The sequence below is a fragment of the Aquarana catesbeiana genome, linkage group LG07 (assembly GCF_042186555.1).
Source record: "Aquarana catesbeiana isolate 2022-GZ linkage group LG07, ASM4218655v1, whole genome shotgun sequence".
In the NCBI taxonomy this organism is placed as follows: Eukaryota; Metazoa; Chordata; class Amphibia; order Anura; family Ranidae; genus Aquarana; species Aquarana catesbeiana.
In genome coordinates, this window is record NC_133330.1 from 63,005,614 (window position 1) to 63,027,436 (window position 21,823).

The 21,823-nt window shown below is 41.4% G+C and overlaps 1 protein-coding gene across 1 annotated transcript in view; it reads left to right on the forward strand.

Moving 5' to 3' along the window:
- The window catches only part of DNAH12 (dynein axonemal heavy chain 12), a 253,222-nt gene that overhangs the window by 94,926 nt on the left and 136,473 nt on the right, over positions 1–21,823 (forward strand). Inside the window, exons 15-24 of the mRNA XM_073592248.1 lie at positions 65–199; positions 1,164–1,357; positions 1,973–2,216; positions 6,063–6,248; positions 6,481–6,681; positions 7,648–7,842; positions 11,971–12,092; positions 12,511–12,793; positions 15,701–15,820; positions 21,090–21,246. Coding sequence (XP_073448349.1) covers positions 65–199; positions 1,164–1,357; positions 1,973–2,216; positions 6,063–6,248; positions 6,481–6,681; positions 7,648–7,842; positions 11,971–12,092; positions 12,511–12,793; positions 15,701–15,820; positions 21,090–21,246 — 1,837 coding nt within the window. The remainder of the gene's footprint in view (positions 1–64; positions 200–1,163; positions 1,358–1,972; positions 2,217–6,062; positions 6,249–6,480; positions 6,682–7,647; positions 7,843–11,970; positions 12,093–12,510; positions 12,794–15,700; positions 15,821–21,089; positions 21,247–21,823) is intronic.

Here is a 21,823-nt window from a genome sequence, read left to right on the forward strand (position 1 = left end):
GGCTTTAGAGTGGTGATGGTGCTACAGTGTTGTTTCTGATAAAAGTTGTGTCTTTTTCTTAAAGCTAATTGAAAAGGCCAAGCGTAAAGGTGAGATTGAACTACTGGGAAAGAGAGAGAAGCTCATGCTGGAGCTGGAGAAGCTGTCACGACGGATGGAGGAGTTTGCAGAGTGCTCTGAGCTGGATATGATGCAGCAGGTGGGACTTCAATATGTTGTGTGATGGCTTCATCTATTTATGTCTTCCATCTTCCTACCATAAGGATAAAGAAGACAACAGCAGGCAGTAATGTGGTCAATAGAACTTGTCCTAAATGCAATACAAGTTTCTACATTCTTTTCTTAGTTGTCTGTTGTAACCTCATGTTTTTTTTTGCAAATAGCACAAGGTCAAACATGATATCAGACAGATAATGTTTTTTAATGGAAAGATTAGTGTACTTTTAGCAAGCATATACAGTAATTTGATTACTATTACAGTAGTTTTTATGTTACATTTAATGAAAAATTGGGGTGAGGTATTACTATGAACTGGAGACCTATGAAAAATGCTAAATACGACTAAATAAAATTTTTACTTTGCAATGGGAAAGTAGCTAATCTGCAGTTCAGTATCTGTTTCATCCCATAATAAACCCAGATAAAATCCCAAACTAAATATGGAAAAATAAACCTTAATGGTCTCTAGCATCTACTCCCTACTGAATCTAAACAAAATCTGAAGATGCAGTGTTTAGGGTAGGGTGGAACCCATAGGGGAGGAATAATTTAGGGGCATGAACCCTCCCTATAAGTGCTGGATGTACCCCCAAAGGTCATGTTTTCTCCAGTAACCAATAAGAAATAAATTATCTGTTTCACCCTTCCTATATGCCATATTGACCAACAGAGTAATTAGGAGACTATCCTGGAGCAGAGTTTTTTTTCCCTTATTCAGATCTGCTAAGTTATGTAATGCTGGGTAATAGAAGTGGACATGAACAAGTTTTTTTGTTTATTGTTTTTACGAGTGTTAGAGTGGTAAGGTCCCAATAAACTGCACAAGTCTTATCTCAGAAATGTTTTTATTCTGATATTGCATTTGTGTGACCAGTTCATATGCCAATAATGTTTAACATCAGAATTCACAATCTTATTATCTGTAATGTTCCATCTGGTTGCAGTATGTGGCTGACGTGAGAACTGTTCAGAAACGAATAGCAGATGCAGATGAGACATTGGCTTACATTAATAAAGAAGAAGCATTGTACAAATGGGACCTGACAACCTACCCTGAGCTGGACGCTTTGAAAACTAACATCGACCCATACCAAAAACTGTTTGCTATCATTTATAAGTGGCAGAGGACTGAAAAGAAGTATGTGCTTGTGAAATGCTACGATAAATGGAAAAATCTAATTCAGAAACAAATACATTCATAAATGTGGAATTTTAGTGTATTTATTATAGAAAAATCTGTGGCTCCTAATATGTTCTTTTCTTTCCATGATGATGATCTCTAATATCTAAAGGATAATTCACTGGACAAGACCCAATTGGCCGTTCTCACCCTCCCCATCAAAATTGTATACCCACACACAGTTCTAAGTACTGTGGCCTATGGTTGGACAGCATTTTAGTCTCCTGGCAGCCAAGGGGCTGTATAATACTGTGTATAACCCAGCTTCCTACAGGCTGACCTGTATACTCTGTGGCAGAAAGACAGCTTATGTGCAAAACAGCCCACTTCCCTCCTAGAACGAAATGCTACACCTGTTAGGCTATAGCACTTAGAGACAGACGACTGTCTGACCTGTGTTCTTTGTTCAGATATATAATAATATAGCATGGAAGACGTAAGGAGAGCTAAATGGACATTAGTAGAAAGTGCAGTCTTGGTGGCCACTGTATACCCAGTTGTGCTGATGGTGTGGGATTGTAATACAACAAAGCTTTTTTCTTCTATCAGTTCTCTGTTTTTTCTTTTCTTTAGGTGGATCGATGGAGCTTTTCTTGACTTGAACGGAGAAAGCATGGAAGCCGAATTGGATGAATTCTTCAGAGAGGTGTATAAGATGATGAAATTTTTCCAGCAGCAAGAAAAGAAGGCAGAAATGGAGAAAAAGAAGACAGCCCAGCATAGGTCATTGACAGATAATAAGGTGGAAGAAGAGAAGAAGGAAAGCCGCATAGTTCTTATGTGTTCTTCCATCATAGATCAAATCAAGTCTTTTAAGGTATACACATTACAGCAGTAAAATGTAGCTTTTACTAGCTTATCTGTGCACATAGCCTCAGCTTAAAGTAGAACTATAGGCAAAACTTTCTTCCGAAGGGTCATAACCCATTTTCCCATTGGGGAGATTTCCCTTCACTTCTGGTCCCAAATCTCTGCAAATCAAGGGAATTTCTTGCCCCCCCCCAAGTCACCATCACTTGTGTCCCCTTATGAAAATTTCCCTCTATTACTTTTCTGAGGATAACCCATAAAGTGGGGAAGAATTAGGATATCTGCCAGTTTTCTGCCTCCCTGTTGAGGAAATAATCCTCATGTCTTCTATTGGTGACCACATAGAAAATAAAGTAACATTTTCCCAATTAGGACAGACTCGGCAGTAAAAATTGGGCAAGGTTCTATAATTTCTTTAAACTTTTCAAACATAAATTTTTTTTTTTTGCCATTTCACTTACCTTTTATGTGCCCCTTTCCTGGCAACACATACTGGTACATAGTCACCTTTCCTTCCTTTTGGCTCTGTTCAGACATCAGGCTCTAAAAGAAAAAAAAACATTTTTAGGCACCAAGTCACATTTTTGGCTGTGGTCTCTTCCTACCACCATATGACAGCACTGGGCCATCAACAAGCCTTAGGGCTATCACATGCTTCTTCATACCTGGAAGTACTAGGCATTTGTCTTTACTACTGGCTGAACAAAGTTCAAGACAGAAAGAAATGTAAGTTTTTGCCCCTGGGGAGAAGAGAAGTTATAGGAAGATGTTTTGCCCTGCAAAAGCACATGTTCACTTTATGCTAGCTCACCAAAAAGAGGAGATAACTTTTTTGAATGGTGACAGTAACATTTATGTTAGTGTTGATCCAATGTAAAAAAGGGAACCTCTGTGTGGATATTGCTTACATGCACAAGTTTAGAATAATAACTACTGCCCCAGTGCATGCAGAAGAGATGTCAGAAGGACACATTGACATCTCGTCATGGTGAGGTGTAAATTACCAAACATCATTAGTCCCTGTGGTCCGGCTTTCTTGTATCTTGTATCTTTGTAACTACATCATTACTGGTGGCATGTCACGTGTCAGGTTTATTGTGAGAAAGAAACAAAATTATCTATCTGTGGTAGCTCAACCGCTTTATCTTCCATGACAGTTATGGTTTATGCTAGTTTAGAAATTCCTGAGACTTGCATTTGGCCTCAAATAAAAGGAGAACTGCTGCACTAAATAATACCTGAATACTGGACCACACAAACTCTTTTAAAATTTTAATAGTGCGCAGTCTCAAAAAACAAAATGTAAATGTAAAAAATCACATGAAACTCATTGATATCCTACAGTATCAAGTATCCACTACTGTGTAAAATTACACGTTTTAACAAGCAAATAATGTGCAAAAATGAATATAATAAAGTGTAAATAATGTGTAAAAATTCATACAATAGAGTGTAAATAATGTGCAAAAATTCATATAATAAACATTTCATATAAGGTGCAAAGTGCAAACATCCGTAATGAATAATCAATAATTCATACACAAAAGATGCAAAATAAAGAGTCCAAATAAAGTCCATCCAAGTGCAAGAAAAGTGCTTTTGTGCTGAAAACAACTATAAATAAAGTGCAAACAGGCTGCTTAGCAGACCATAAGATCCCACAAAGGAGATCATAAGCACTACTTAGGAATATTCCCCTCTGGAGGACCACAACTTGCTCCTGAACAGCCCCTAGACATTGTGGTGTGTTCCACCTTCCGACTCCAGCAGTTACATGCATTTAGAAATAAGGAAGAGGGCTCATAGTACTATACTGCTTAAAAGGTTTGTTTAATAAGAAAGTATTGCACTTGCAGAGTAAAACTGGTATACAGGCAAAAACTACTTCCAATAAACACTGCCGCAAAGACAGTAGATCGGTCTGTGTGTGTGCTGACATTACTCTGCTAGATCCGCCCTAGTTGTGTTCAGTACAGGAGCACTTTTCTTGCACATGGATGGACTTTGTTTGGACTTTTATTGTTCATCTTTTGTGTATGAATTATTGATTATTCAATATGGATTTTTGCACTTTATATGAAATGTTTATTATATGAATTTTTTTTTTTTCCAAAATCTTTTTATTGGTTTTTAAAAAGAGAAACAAAAACAGATAAAGAGAACAAACAGTTAAACATACATTGGTCTAATATGATGTCTATGTGATCCTTGCAGGAATCACGCTGTCACCTTATTCATGAAAAATATATTATGAAATCAGTCATAGCGGTACAGTTTACTGGGTCATGAGGTGGTGCTATGTGCAGTTGTACATGGTAAAATAGCATATTGTAGATTATTGTGTACACCTGGCACCCGCTTGGGAGCTACTTTGTGATTGGGGTCTACTGAGAGGCCTCTGAAGCGGTGGAGGGATCTGCCAGCCATTTAGACCAGACTTTGCTATATTTGTTGGGGCAGCCTCTGTTGTCATATGTGTCTTTATACAGACGTAAACTATTGTTAATTAATTGTTTCCACAGGGAGAGAGGAGGGGGGGTTGGTTTGCCCCAACTAAGGGCTATACCTTTACGGGCATAGAACAGGAGCAATCCCACCAGTGTGCGTCCCGCCACCGTAGGAATTAGTTGTTCTACCAGGCCTAGTATGCAGACTGACATTGATGGTTGTAGTGGCACAGAGGTGATTTGTGTGATAAAGTCCAATATCTCCCTTCAGTATCCGACAATTGCCGGACAGGTCCAGAAGATGTGGGTGACGTCCCTAGGAGTCCCACCACATCTCCAACATCCGGGAGGGGAGTCGGGGTTCATTTTGTGTAGTCTGTGAGGGGTAAAATATGCCCGATGGACTATCTTGAATTGGATCAGGCGATCTCTCAGAGAGACCAGGGAGCTAAATGGGAAATCCCATATGTCATCCCAGTCATCGTTGTCAAAATTGGGGATGTCATGGGACCATTTAGATCTTAGCTTTTCCATAGTCGGGAGGGAGGTGACAGTCGGGTGTGAATATAATTGAGAAGTGATTATATGAATTTTTGCACATTGTTTGCACTTTCTTATATGAATTTTTGCACATTATTTGCACTTAAAACTTGTAATTTTACACAGCAGTGAATATTTGATACTGTAGGATATCAATGAGTATTGTGTGATTTTTTTTACATTCACATTTTGACAGCATACTATTAATATATTTATAGAATTATGGTTTATGGTTTGGAATTCTTCTATTTAAAACATTACATCATTGTAAAAAGTAAAGAAACAATGCAACTGCCTGTTCTTTAAGGGTGCATCTCAATGTGCTCTTAGTTCTAATGTCAATATCATCTCTTGAAAAGCAATTCAGCATCTATCAACCAAAATATTCCACCCTGACCAACAGACTCCCCATTACCACCTTCCGTTGGCCATGGGTATCTACTGAGGTCAACAGATGCCCAAAGACAGGCAAACAAAAGCCAGATTGTGGTGAAATGCAGTATACAGAATAGGGATTTTTATGAGGCTCTCATAGTTTTGGAAACCAGAGCATGCTGGCTAAGTGGCTTGCACTTGCACTCTTCACCATTAGGGTCCTAAATTTGATTCTCATCAAGGAAAGTATAGACACAGAGTCCCTTGTTTTTCTTGGGCAAGAAGAGAAAGAGTAATCTTATAAAGTTTTAGGCTATACCCTGTATCTTCCAACTGCCTGCAGCTGATGGCAAGAGAAATTCACCATACGTTAATTGTTGTAAGACAGGACTTGGTGGCACAGTATTTCAAAATATTTTTGTCTATCATCACCTTTTTTTTTTCCTTTTCATTATACTGAGCATGCAGTTCATTTAATGTCTCCTCTTCAGGATTATATCCCCCTGGTGAGCATCCTTTGCAACCCAGGCATAAGGACCCGTCACTGGGATCAGATGTCGGAGATTGTTGGCTATGACCTCACACCAAATTCTGGTTCCACCCTCAGAAAAGTTCTAAAACAGAATTTAACCCCTTATCTTGAAAGCTTTGAGCAGATTAGCGCTGCAGCTAGTAAGGTAAGATATGATTTATTACATCTTATTATAATTATTGACCTTATTTTAGATTTTAAAGTTTATTTACAACTGTTGATTGGATCACACTGTAAAGAAATAATTAGCATTTGATTGCTGTAGTTACTTTTGACTGGTGTGCAGCTCAGTTATTGACAGATGAGCTATTTGAATGGGCAGCGTAAAAAATGCATACTGTATATGCATAAAATAAATTTTCCTGTTTCTTGATTAGGAATTTTCCTTGGAAAAGGCAATGCATACAATGCAAGACATGTGGGACTCCATTTCTTTTACCACGAGCGCTTACCGGGAATCAGGTGTGTCCATCCTGTCCTCAGTGGATGAAATCCAGACCATTCTAGATGACCAGATTGTCAAGACACAGACAATGAGAGGATCCCCTTTCATCAAGCCTTTTGAGAAAGAAATAAAGGTACATCAAATATTCAGTATTGAGCTTCTTTTTTTTTTTTAGCAAACAATTAGATGTGACTGTGCAGTAAAGCCTGTCGGGTAGAGTTACATATGGTGTTGACATATTAGTTGACATTTACTAGGTAATATGTAGAGGTTCCAAGTTTGACAGAGCTGACTTAAAATACATGTAAACACTTATAATGAACTTCTCTTATTTGCTCCATTTTGGTCTGTTAAACATACCATTGAAAGCGTTTTGCTTGATAAGTGCAAACACATATCTGTCAGAAATACTGGCAGTGATAAATTCCTTTACACTGTGCCTGTGCTGCACTGTTATCAGTTAGCACTGTTCCCAGCTATCTCCATGGGCTACAGTGCACCTCCTTCCATTTTGAAGAGGAGAATGGAAGGTGTTCTGTAGTGCTAAATGACCTTCCTGTCCTGAGGATGACAATGTTACTCCATAGATACATGAGTGAGCATTGTCACCCTTCAGCAGGTATTTTAGCCCTTGTTAACCAACTTTTTTTTATACGTTTAGACAATTATTTTAAAACAAAAATATCAAAATCCTTGGAGTCTTGGACATTTAGACATTGAGAAAAAACACTGCAAAAAACAATAAAATGTAGATTATGATTTATTGCTCTATACCACTGATGTATTTATTAACCCAATGAGATGCCTAAATATAATCATTTCACTTTTTGAAGGGCAACCTAAATTACTATTTGATGTATATTAATAAACCTAACTATTTCTGTTGTCATAAAAGTGTCTTAAGGCAAAGCAGTCTGTACTGTCCCCAGCATCTAGTCAGCTTGTCTGGTTTATAATGTTATTCAATATTAGAAAATGAAAAACTGAAATTGATTGGTTCACTAGACAGATCATTTTTGAAAAATGGTTTTATTCTAAAAGCCCAGTATCATGATGTTGCAATTTTTTCATTGTTGTTTCATACTCTTCTTACTTTCAGCAATGGGAGGAACGCCTGATCAGGATCCAGGAAACTATTGATGAATGGCTAAAGGTGCAGGCTCAGTGGCTCTATCTAGAACCTATATTCTCCTCTGAGGACATCATGCAGCAAATGCCTGAGGAAGGACGTCTCTTCCAGACAGTGGACAGAAACTGGAGAGAAATCATGAAACATTGTGTAAAAGACCCCAAGGTAATGTTTAGTATTCACTATGCAATGAGCTGGTTGTACCTTTTAAGATATACAGTATCTCACAAAAGTGAGTACACCTCTCATATTTTTGTAAATATTTTATTATATCTTTTCATGTGACAACACTGAAGAAATTACACTTTGCTACAATGTAAAGTAGTGAGTGTACAGCTTGTATAACAGTGTAAATTTGCTGTCCCCTCAAAATAACTCAACACACAGCCATTAATGTCTAAACCGCTGGCAACAAAAGTGAGTACACCCCTAATTGAAAATGTCAAAATTGGGCCCAATTAGCCATTTTCCCTCCCCGGTGTCATGTGACTCATTAGTGTTACAAGGTCTCAGGTGTGAATGGGGAGCAGGTGTGTTAGATTTGGTCTTATCGCTCTCACACTCTCATACTGGTCACTGGTAGTTCAACATGGCACCTCATGGCAAAGAACTCTCTGAGGATCTGAAAAAAAGAATTGTTGCTATACATAAAGATGGCCTAGGCTATAAGAATATTGCCAAGACCCTGAAACTGAGCTGCAGCACGGTGGCCAAGACCATACAGTGGTTTAACAGGACAGATTCCACTCAGAACAGGCCTCGCCATGGTCAACCAAAAAAGTTGAGTGCACGTGCTCAGCATCATATCCAGAGGTTGTCTTTGGGAAATAGATGTATGAGTGCGGCCAGCATTGCTGCACAGGTAGAAGAGGTGGGGGGTCAGCCTGTCAGTGTTCAGACCATACACTGCATCAAATTGGTCTGCATGGCTATTGTCCCAGAAGGAAGTCTCTTCTAAAGATATTGCACAAGAAAGCCCGCAAACAGTTTGCTGAAGACAAGCAGGCTAAGGACATGAATTACTGTAACCATGTCCTGTGGTCTGATGAGACCAAGATAAACTTATTTGGTTCAAATGGTGTCAAGCGTGTGTGGCGGCAACCAGGTGAGAAGTACAAAGACAATTGTGTCTTGCCTACATTCAAGCATGGTGGTGGGAGTGTCATGGTCTGGGGCTGCATGAGTGCTGCTGGCACTGGGGAACTACAGTTCACTGAGGGAACCATGAATGCCAACATGTTCTGTGACATACTGAAGCAGAGCATGATCCCCTCCCTTCGGAGACTGGGCCGCAGGGCAGTATTTTAACATGATAATAACCCCAAACACACCTCCAAGACGACCACTGCCTTGCTAAAGAAGCTGAGGGTAAAGTTGATGGACTGGCCAAGCATTTCTCCAGACCTAAACCCTATTGAGCATCTGTGGGGCATCCTCAAACAGAAGGTGGAGGAGAGAAGGGTCTCTAACATCCACCAGCTCCATGATGTCGTCATGGAAGAGTGAAAGAGACTCCAGTGGCAACCTGTGAAGCTCTGGTGAACTCCATGCCCAAGAGCGTTAAGGCAGTGCTGGAAAATAATGGTGGCCACACAAAATATTGACACTTTGAGCCCAATTTGGACATTTTCATTTAGGGGTGTACTGACTTTTGTTGCCAGCGGTTTAGACATTAATGGCTGTGTGTTGAGTTATTTTGAGGGGACAGAAAATTTACACTGTTATACAAGCTGTTCACTCACTACTTTACACTGTAGCAAAGTGTCATTTCTTCAGTGTTGTCACATGAAAAGATATAATAAAATGATGTGTTTTTTTAGTGTAATCCATAACAGTTCGAACTGTTTTTAAGCACATTGTAGCACAATTTTTAAACGAAAAGCAAAGTAAAAGTTTAAACAAAGATTCAATCCATACAGGAGATTTTCCAACTTCAGCAAAACAACCGATCACTGAAAATACCAAGCCACCTGGCTCTCTTGTCAGCTGCATCTCTGCTCTCTTTGGTCTCCCAGACCACTGGCTATTCTGGCTCTCTCAGCCTTGGTTGCAGCACCTTGATAGGGTTTTCCAGCTTGATCTTTCTAGAGACTTCCAGATTCCCTCCAGCCCACTGGACCTGCTAGCTGCCTCAGCTTTCCCAATTTCCCGTAGCTGTCTTGATTCTCCCAATCCTTGGGCAAGGAATTCCCCTCACAAGAGATGCAGTCTCCAGCAAGAACTTCCAGGCTCTGTCTTCAAACGGCAACAACTACAGCTGCCACTGCCACAGCTCCCAGTGCTCTGAGCTACTCTCAGACCTGGTTTATATCAACCCAGCACACATGTGTACTCTCCCAGGCTGCAGGCAGTGGCGGTGCGTCCATTAGGTGTGCTTAGGCGCCACCCACTCTTTACAGCCACCCCCTCTGTGTACTATGGATAGATTCATGCATTGCATGAATCTATCCATGGCCGCTGTAGCCACCCCCATTCAGGCGTCTGGCTCCTTTTCGGGCACGGGGCGCCTGAATTACAGCGGCAGGGGGGTGTTTTTGAAGCACCTGATTAGAGCCAAAGGCTCTAATAGGCTTCAAAAAAGGTGCACTGCGAGCGCAAACAATTGCTCTTGCAGTGCACCCAGGTGTGTTAACAAAGCAAATGAATATTTGCTTTACTAACACAGAACCGCCTCTCAGCCAATCAAGAGGCCCGAATGTAATACTGGGCACCTGATTGGCTGAAGGTAAAGACGATCTCATTGGCCGCCTAGCAAAACAGGACGAAGACACGCACGGAGGTTGCATGGATGACACCAAGCCATCGCTGTGCTACATGTCCTACAGCTCGCCGCCTGATCCGCTGCCTGACCCACCACCATGATGGAGTAAGTGCCGGGCAGACAGCGGGCGGGCGGGGGGGGGGGCAACAACGGCTGCAATTGATGGAGCACAGTTGGCTGCATTTGCGGGGCACAGTGACTGCATACTATGGGCACAGAAGCTGAAATTGATGGGGCACAGTTGACTGCATTTGATGAGCATGGAGGCTGCATATGATGGGCACAGAGGCTGCATATGATGGGCACAGTTGGCTGCATATGATATGCACAGTTGGCTGTATATTTTGGGCACAGTTGGCTGCATATGATGGGCACAGTTGGCTGCATATTATGGGCACAGTTGGCTGCTTTTGCTGGGCACAGAGGCTGCATCTGATGGGCACAGTTGACTGCATATGATGGGCAGAGTGGCTGCATATGATGGGCACAGTGGTTGCATATGATTGGCACAGTGGCTGCATATGATGGGCACAGTGGCTGCAATTGATGGCACAGTGAGGCTGCATTTGATGTTTTTGTTTCAGTATTTTTCAGAACTTTTCAGTTCGTTTGCGCCCCCCAAAAATTTTGAGCCCCAGCAGCCACTGGCTGCAGGTATCTGGCAAAGCCTGGATAGAGGATTGACGGTTCCTTCCCACCCAAGGCGCTTCAGAACCTTCAAACTCCCAGGCCAGGATTACAAGACCCAGAGAAAATTTAGAGTTTTCTCTGCTCACAATAAACAAAGTCTGGCAGGGCCTAAGACTGTCACATATGGTAAAAGCTGCTGCATAACTGAATAACAAGTGAGGTCAATTGTCTGTAGATAATACTGCATCTATAATGAAACTGACCTTGTGTTTACCCCTACCTACCCCCACATGTTGTTGTGCAGGTACATTCATTTATGTCTCCCCTATAACAGGTAGCAGCCGACACTGTGCAAAGCTGCTACCTGTAAAACCAAGCTGTCACTGACAGCTTCAGCCCTGATAAAAGTCAAGAACGAATGAGATTGGTTCCTGGTCATGTGATCAATATATCAGCTCTGCAGGGTGGAGGTTTCATTCACAAAATAAGCCTTCAGCATGCAATACCACTGCAGCCTGAAGATAGCAGTGTCCTTCTGTTTAATACTGTAATTGGCATATACAGTTACCCTCTGATGCTTTGATGTAATTGGTGGGCCTTCTTTTCTATATTTTAACCCCTTAACCCTTACCAATAACCTTCCTAATTCCTAATCCTTATATCAGTATACTTTTCCTATCTACTGAGTCAAAATCTAAGAACAGAATATCCTGGCCCATGACAGAGTTTTTAAGTTTCTTTATTTTGCATGAAATATTTCTAACATATTTAAATTGATCTTAATTACTTTATGTGACAGGATCCAGATCAACACTTGTAAATCCAATCTGAATGCTTTATGTCTTTGGCAAACACACTCGTGCTTTTGCTAACTGGAATTTAATTGGCACCTTCTGTTCTAGGTTTTAAGTGCCACCTCCCTTACTGGGCTTCTAGAAAAGCTGCAAGACAGTAATACGCTCCTGGATAAAATCATGAAGGGGCTTAATGCTTATCTGGAAAAGAAGAGGCTTTTCTTCCCTAGGTAAAGTTAATTTATGCATGGTTTCTGGGTATAGTATGATGGGTCCCTGTAGAGTGTAGAGCATGAGTGCTCAACCTGTGGCCCTCCAGCAGTTGCAGAACTACAAGTCCAATGAGGCATTGCAATGCTGACAGTTACAAGCATGACTCCCAAAGGCAGAGGTATGATGCAGCAACTGAAGGGACACAGGTTGAGCACCCATGCTAAAGAGCTTATTCTGCAGCCCTTGTTTCCTTGCCTCAAAAAAAAAAAAAAAAAAAATAGACAAGAGTTCTAACCCTTTTCTACTATCCAAAATTCAAAAAAGTTTTGTCATTAATTAGTTTATTTTATATGCCCGTAGTACAGCTTTAAATATAATGAACAAAGTGCTGAGGTATTTAGATAATAGTATACAGTATATTTTTTTCCCCTGCAGATTTTTCTTCTTATCCAATGATGAAATGCTGGAGATTCTTTCTGAGACGAAGGATCCACTCCGAGTTCAGCCTCATCTAAAGAAATGCTTTGAAGGGATCGCTAAACTGGAGTTCCTCTCTAACTTGGATATTAAAGCCATGTACAGCTCTGAAGGGGAGAGGGTGGAACTTATTCAGATTATTTCCACTTCAGAGGCACGAGGGGCTGTAGAGAAATGGCTCATCCAGGTGGAGGATGTAATGCTGAGAAGCATACGTGACGTTATTGCCCGCTCTAGAATGGTACGGTATTCAGTGAAACTTCAAAGAAGTATAGGCCTTTTTATCTGTTTTAAATTGTCTCGTTGAGAACTGTTTGTGTTGCAATTTAGTTCCATCCACCTTCTTTGATGGTACTCATGACCCCACCAACAGTAACCTCTTCCACTAAGTCTCTTTATGCCATTGTAAGCACTGAAGACACATTGTGCTATAATGGGTTTGATACGCTGAACATGTAACACTTTAACCACTTAAGCCCCGGACCAGTTGGCTGTCCAAATACCAGAGCACTTTTTGAGATTCGGCACTGCGTTGCTTTAACTGACAATTGCGTGGTCATGCGACGTGGCTCCAAACAAAATTGATGTCCTTTATTCCCCTCAAATAGAGCTTTCTTTTGGTGGTATTTGATCACCTCTGCGGTTTTTTATTTTTTGAGCTATTTAGCAAAAAATAGCGACAATTTTGAAAAAATTGCATTATTTTTTAGTTTTTGCAATAATAAATATCCCCCAAAAATATATAAAAAAATTTTTTTTTTCCTCAGTTTAGGCCAATACATATTCTTCTACATATTTTTGGTAAAAAAAATCTCAATAAGCGTGTATTGATTGGTTTGCGCAAAAGTTATAGCGTCTACAAAATAGGGGATAGTTTTATGGCATTTTTATTAATATTTTTTTTACTAGTAATGGCGGCGATTTTTATTATGACTGCGACATTATGGTGGACAGATTGGACACTTGGTGCGATTTTGGGACCATTCACATTTATACAGTGATCAGTGCAATTAAAAATGCATTGATTACTGTGTAAATGTGACTGGCAGTGAAGGGGTTAACCACTAGGTGGCACTGTAGGGGTTAAGTGTGTCCTAGGGAGTGATTCTAACTGTGGGGGGGAGGGGCTATGTGTGACACAACACTGATCACCGGTCGCGATTACAGGGAGCTGTGATCAGTGTCAGTGTCACTAAGCAGAACGGGGAAATGCTTGTTTACATCAGCATTTATCTGTTCTTCCTGTTCTACATCGAGTCCGCGGGACACTCATGCAAGCTGCTTCTTAAAGGGCAATGTACAGGTACGTTAATCTGCCTGTACGTGCCCTTTTGCCGACGTATATTGGCGTGATCCGGTTGTCAAGCAGTTAATTATCCAAAGAAAGGGCAGGGGAGCCGTTCACCATAAAAGTCAATTTGAGTTATTGCAGCATAGGGATGCACCAACAATCAACTCGTTGCAGATAGCAGTACTAACGCGTTTCACTCCCAAAGGGGCTTAATCATAGATAAATCATGATTATGTGTGAAACACATTACAACTGCTATCTGTACCAGTGGCTCCTCTTTCCCTTTGTTTGGATTATTAAATAACTAATTGTTACTATATTAGATGTTGCAAGCACACTATAAAGTGAACTCGAGCCTTGCCTTTGTAGGCTCCCTTCCTGTATATACCCATCCGCCCTTCACTCTGATGATCTGTTCACTGTCAGGATCAGAGGTAATTACCCAAAATTTCTGGGCAAACTGGATCTTGTGATTCACTCTCACTTCTCCCATTACTGGTTGGTAGTTGGCTGCTTAGACACCACCGATATCACATGGGGGCAAAGAAAGAATTCCAAGCCATGTGCAAGCTCTGTTTGGTAAATGTTTAAGTGTGCAGGTTGCACTGGGGGAAGGGGGGATTTTATGGAGGTGGGGCACATTTAAAGAGTAAATGCACTAACTATGAAGTTGTCCTTTGGGTTTCTACACTTTATAGATTGTATATTTACACTTTATAGATTGTATATTTAGAATGTAAACTCTGCAAGATAGTCCAGATAGGATAGCTTCCAGTGACTATACACTTTGATAACCTTTGGAGGAATCAAGGAAGGAAAAGGATCTGGGGGTCCTGGTAGATCACGGACTCAGCAAAACCATGCAATGCCAAGCTGCAGCAAGCAAGGCCAGCAGACTATTTACAAGCATTAAAAAGGATATTTACTGAAGAGATAAAACTATAATTCTACCACTTTCAAAAACTCTGGTTTGGTCACTTCTTCAGTATGCTGTCCATTTCTGGTCACCGATTCTCTGGAAGGATGTGCTGGAACTGGAGAAGGTCCAGAGAAGGGCAGCAGAGCTAATAAGGGGGCTGGAGGACCTCAGTTATGAGGAATGACTACAAACATGAAACTCATTCTCCCTGGAGAAGTAGTGTTTATGATATGATTACAATATATGCATTTTTTAATTATGACTTTAGCATTGGGAGGAAACGATTTAATCTTAAATCTCTAAAAAAGACATACTGTATAGCCACGCAATCAAGTTGGATGAGAAGCGGTTTAATCTTAAACTGCATAAGGGTTCTTTACTGTTAGAGCGATAGGGATGTGGAACTCCTTACTGTTGGTGTTGGTAGTGTCAGCGGATAGTAGAGATAAATTGAAGAAACTTGGCAAACAATGTACAGGGATATGGAAGGTTGAACAGGATGGACTGGTGTCTTTATTCAACCTTACAAACTATGTAACTATGTGATCACATATGACAGAGTGAGAATGCAAGAGAGAAATTGGCAGACAGAGACACAGCATTGCCATAGCATTGTCATTGTAACAGGAAGTTCCTGAACGAGGTCCGTCATGGCATGCTCATCAGGTGTTATTTTAATAAAAGCTGTAGATTTAAATAAATAAAAAATGGAAATTTGATTGAAAACCTAATTGTAATGCTAAAACGTATACAAGATTGGGTTCAAACTGCAATTAGCCAATATTTAAATATTATATTATGAAAATCAAATTTTCTTCTCACCGTGAAATAGCTGTCAAATTTGCTGAAGAAATTGTGGGGATTTTTAACATATTTGATTTCCCTTTTAACTCTTTATTGTATGTATTGTAGTGTATAATATTATTTTGCTTCTTCAGGCATACCCTGAGACTTCTAGGAAAGATTGGGTGAGAGAATGGCCGGGACAGGTGGTGCTATGTGTATCTCAGATGTTCTGGACCAGTGAGGTGCATGAAGCTATAGCTAGCGGCCCTCAGGTAGGAAATCTAATGAACACAAAATCATGAGAATTGTGAACTTATTTAATATTATGTTTTAAATTCCTGTTTTGTTAAGGTGAGCTGCAGGATTATGGTATTAAAAGATCATAATCCATTACCAATCTACATTTTACATCAAAAATACAAAAGGACATGGCCTCTTTTGATGAAACTGCAAACTGAACAAAGGCTGCATGTGTCAGCTACTTATTAGCTCTTTTTTTCTTTTCAACAAAGTAGGAGCACAGAGGGAGTCTATGCATATAGGATAGATCTCTATACATACATACATATCATCTGTGTAACATTGAAACAAAAGGTAGAACTATAACACAACCAATGTCTGGTCTGATGTCATTTATATACTGACATTTCTTCAAATGTGTGGAGAGGTAATATTGTCTGCAAGAGTTAAAAAGTAACTCCACTTTTGTTGAGAGAAAAAAACATTCCCCTCTGGGTGATCTATGTACATTGCAAGGATTTTAACAAACTTTGCTGCAGATTTCTACCCTTTGTTGTTCTGAAAAAAACGCTGTTTGATTGTATGTGTCCATGTGCTAAGTGAATCTGTATAGGTGTGGTTTTATCATTATCAATCAGCTGCTGCACCTGCAGGGCTCTAATGAGGAAAGAGGCAAGGTCTGCATCCCTTTAGACGTGACTTCCCTTTGATAGTATCTCACCAAAAATGACATTCAGGGGATGCCCAAAATCTGACTTTTGTCTTAGTGCAGACCTCTGAGAAAATCCATAAGCCAATCACACAAGCAGGAAATTACATTTCTGGGGGGCATGCGGTACACTATCTGTGTACAGAACAACTCCAGGTAGCCATATTGCATTGCATTTTACAGAAAATTACAGCGGCTGCAGATTGAAAAGGAAAGGCCATTTTTAATAACATTCAATTACAATATGAATTTCATTGCCCTTTTTTTCCATACGAAAGTGAAATTACCCTTTAAGACTGAGTTTCCCCAGGAGTCCCACACTTTATTATATTTGTGTGGGCATTTCCTATTAATACATATTATTTTTGCTAATCGAATTATTTGGTGACCCAAAGTGATCCATTGGGGTAAAGTAGGCAGGGCCAGCGCAACCATAATGCGGCTTAGGCAAGGGTGCCAGTAGGGGGAGCAGTAGAATCTGAATCCGCAGCCACTTGCTGGGAATTGATATATTTAACCGTTCTGCAGACGCGTTTTTTTACACACTCCAGACCGGTATAGCAGTGTGTGTACTATAGTAAAGCCAGCTGCTTTCATGTGGCGGTGATACAAGCAGCTGTGAAGCCGCCTTTCTTTTCCACAACCACTGCTGTGATGTGCCACCCCCCTGCGCGGGACTCCATTGCCGTGTTCAAGCGGGTGTTGCTGGGAAGGGCGGCAGGAGCACAGCGGACCTCCGTATGCTCAGCTGCACTCCTGTGCACAGACCAGGAGCTGTCATTCACTAGCTCCAGTGCTGAGGGAAGCAGCTGATGGAACACAGTCTGCATTCCAACAGCTGCAGTGCAGTAGAGAGGAGACATCCAGAGTCTAAAAGCCCTTTCACACTGGGGCGGTTTGCAGGCACTATTGCGCTAATAATAGCGCCTGCAAATCGACCCGAAAGTGCCGCTGCCTTAATTCCAGTGTGAAAGCCCCGAGGGCTTTCACACTGGAGCGATGCGCTGGCAGGACGGTAAAAAAAGTCCTGCCAGCAGCATCTTCGGAGCGGTGAAGGAGCGGAGTGTATACCGCTCCTTCACCGCTCCTGCCCATTGAAATCAATGGGACGGCGCGGCTATACCGCCGGCAAAGTGCCTCTGCAGAGGCGCTTTGCGGTGGTTTTTAACCATTTCTCGGCCACTAGCGGGGGGGTAAAACCGCCCCCGCTATCGGCCACATACCGACGGTAAAGCGCCGCTTACATTAGCGGTGCTTTACCGCCGACGCCGACGCTCGCCTCAGTGTGAAAGGGCTCTAATAGACCCCGGATGTCTCATAAAAATAACCTGTCACCTATATGCTATCACATAGGGTTCTATTGGTCCCCTATGTGATAGCAATAAAGTCATGTGAATAAATAAAGAAATAAAAAAGTTTTAAACATTTAAATAGACATAAAAAAAATAAAAGAAAAACTAAAAGGTTTTAAAGCCCCCCCCCCCACCCCCACCCACACACGCAAAAAGGCATGCATTGAGCGCCTATATAGGGAAACGGCGAGTGCCCTACACATGTTACATATTGCTGCACACATCAGAGTGAGAGCAATAGTTTAAGCACTTTTATGAGCTCCTGCCTAACTCCAAACTGGTCCCTGACTGCTTCAGTGCTTCAGTGGGAAGCAAATTTTCAGCATCAACCGCATACAGTATGAGATCATCAGCATATAGACTAGTGCCTAAGGTTTCAATGGGAACTGAAAAAATAAGGGGGGATAAAGGACGAGCTTGACACAACCATGCCCTGGTGAAAATGTGAAGAGGGTAAAGGTAGGCCATTAACCAGTATATCAGCATATGGCCTTCTGTACAAAATCGATGACCACCTACGAAATTCAGGGTCAGAACCAAATTTGGGGATGGCAGTCTGCAGAAATGGCCATTCAATTAAAGCAGTATTATAAGAAAAAAACAAAAATGTAATATGTAGTAATAATTAGATGTGGTGGAACATTTGTTTTCTTTTTTAGGCTTTTTTCCCTTGTCCTCACTTGGTCTAGCCAGTAACATACCTCCTGTATTAAGAGTGCCTCCACTTTGGATGATAGAGCACAAAGGCAGCTTTGGACAGCAGCACTGTTAATCTGGGTGAAGGAGTGTATATATATATATATATATATATATATATATATATATAAAAAGGAAAGCCTAAAAAAGAAAACAATATCACAAAAAGTTTTATTGGGTTTTAAAGTTTTATACAAAGTACAAATCTGCTGACATATGGAGTAAGAGAAAATATGACAGAGGCTGATACACAGTACCAGGTCCATCTAAACATCAGAAGAATACACACAGGGGGAGATTTATTAAAATTGGAGCACTCAGAATCTGTAACAGCTCTGCATAGAAGCCAATCAGCTTCTAACTTCATCTAGTTAACCTAGGTTCACATTGGTCCGATTTGGCATGCAATTTGAAATCGGCGGCTATTGCCAGCAATAGCACCGTCCGCATCGGTGCGAGGTCGACTTTGCGGCGCCACACCAATTCCCAAAAGTAGTTCCTGCACTACTTTTGCCGACTTCAGGTGCAATTTCAATAGACATCTGTGCAGGAACCCGCACAAATGTCTGTCAAATCGCCCCTGAAGTCGGACTGCATTGCCAGGCTGAAATTTCTAACCCGCAGCAATGTGAACCTAGGCTAAAACCTGGAAACTAATTGGTTTCTATGCAGATAAGCACCCGATGTTGCACTCTAGTTTTAGTAAATCAATCCCGAAGAGTCATCACAAATGAGTAGAAGGTTTAGAAGTGTACAAAGCTAGCCTAGGCATAGCGTAAAAGGCTTTCTGGTAGAAAAGCAGATACTTCCACCTGGAAATTGTCTGGAATTCCACAAGTCCTGGTTTACATTGCTAGCTGCAGGGATCTCCCCAAAACTTTTTCCTGTGCTGTATTTCTGTTAGTTATGATTGACTATGGTTCCACCTCTTTTGTTCATACTGTATAAGTCTGTCTATACCCATGTCGCCAGTCCTAACCCCTGCGTGGGTGGACTAGGTGCTTTTTCTTGCTACTTTGTTTTAATGGAATAACTGAATAAAAATGATTGAACCAGAAAAAACTTCCACCTGAGTTAAAAAAAAAAAAAAAAAAAAGAAAACGAATGCAGCCATCACATCTAAGAATCGGTAAGCTGCAATATAAGAAATGCTTGCTTTTGCTTTTAATGCCACTTTAAATCAAAGGCTTTAGCTGTATCAAGGGAGGCCTGCCACTTAGTATAAGTGGTGACAGTGAAATACTTTTGAGACTATTACAGACAGGGGCTCACCACAAAATTGTAATCAAGGCCTATCAGTGGCCAGTAGTCTGTAATCTGCTTTACACTCCCTTAACAGGGATGGTCAGAGGTTTGGAGCCTATAGTGTCCCCCTATCAGGGTCCTTCAAACTAATGAACACTTAGTAGGTGTATCCAGACAAACTGAATTGAGCTAGTCATACACTGTGAGAATTCTGTGCTTCGGGCCCCACAGGCCGAACAACAGAAATATGTCAATTCCCCAATCCATGCTAAACAGATTTGATTTATGATCTCTCCTGCCAGCTCTTTTATTGTGGCAGCCAATAATGGTGGCTGTCAGAATACCCAAATAGTGGCTGCATTTAATTGGAAGCAGCTGCTGTTCGGCTGATGTGGGTGGGATGGTGTCAACAGGGCTACCCATGGCCAAAATTCACTCCATGTATGGGTATATGGCCAGCTTTAATCCTCACACATAAAGGGAGCTGACAGTCAGAGGCTCATCAATTGAAGTGATTTTTACTGTACAGCAGAAGGTTATAGTTAAAGGAGAAGTGTGCGAATAAGAGAAAAACAGAAACACCACTATGGCTGTAGCATTGCTGTGGTGCTGCAGGTGTTCCCTGCTGGTTCTAAGTCCAAGAACTGAGTGATCACAGGACCACTGATTGCTCAGTTCTCAGGCCATTTTAAGCAGAGAGTGGTGACCGACAGTCACCACTCTCTGCTCTGCTCCTCCATAGCTCACTGGAGCGCTGGGCTGGAGAGGGTACGGGAGTGGCTGGTTCAGGGTCTCAGCAGCACGCTGAAAGGCTGAGCCAGCCATTATTGTCAGGATTCTTCCAGAGGCTGGAGCAGCTCTGTGATGTCAGCTGACAGCGGGTTTTAACCCGCTTGTTGGCCGATTTTGGGTCACAGGACAGCACAAGTAAGCATGTTCCTATGACCCACAAGAGAAGTATGACCAAACAAGCATTGGCCACACATCTTTTATTGAGCATATTTTTGTTGCAATTCTTTTTCAAATATGTTTTGCGCCTCCCATTGCCCCAGATTCGTTATAGCATCTGCATGTGATGCTATGTCAGCAGTTACATCCTTGTCTATACTGTAGAATAAACCTATGGTGGAACAAAACTGTCAATCACTGTATCTAAAAACTAAAATGTAAATATGTCTATTTATATGCAAATTGTATAAATGCATTTTGTGTTTTGTGCAAAGTTCATTTTAATTTTGTAATATTGTGTTGTAGCGGTAGAATGTATCACCTTGTGTTTTTTTAAATTTCCTTTTCTAGGGATTAAAAAATTACTATGATAAACTTCAGCATCAGCTAAATGACATTGTTGAACTTGTACGAGGCAAGCTGTCCAAGCAAACACGTACCACACTGGGAGCTTTGGTTACCATAGATGTCCATGCCAGGGATGTGGTCATGGACATGATAGAAACAGGTCTGTGTGCATGTATTTTAAATAGGTATGACTGATACTGTTACAATTTATTATACCGCATTACAAGGCTCAAAATGTCAAGTCCTGAGCTACTATCCAGGCCTCAAGGGTTACTCGCCACCAGTTTCCCCACCCAACCCCTACCCTGCCCCGCCCCTAATTCCGCCCCTAAACACGCCCTCATAAATTCATGAAATGACACTTAAATGTTTTATGCAGAATTAAGTTCTAAAAATAAATATTAACAACTTTAACCGTGCCCATCAATGCAGCCTCACCTGTGCCTACAAACGCAGCCTGCCCATGTCCACCAACGCAGCCTACCGGTGTGCACAAATGCAGCCTGCCTGTGTCCACCAACGCAGCCTGCCCGTGTCCACCAATGCAGCCTCCCCGTGTCCACCAATGCAGCCTCCCCATGTCCACCAATGCAGCCTTCCCGTGTCTACCAATGCAGCCTCCCCGTGTCTACCAACGCAGCCTCCCCGTGTCCATCATGCTGCCTCCCAGTGTCCATCATTCTGCCTCCCAGTGTCCATCATGCTGCCTCCCTGTGTCCATCATGCAGCCTCCCTGT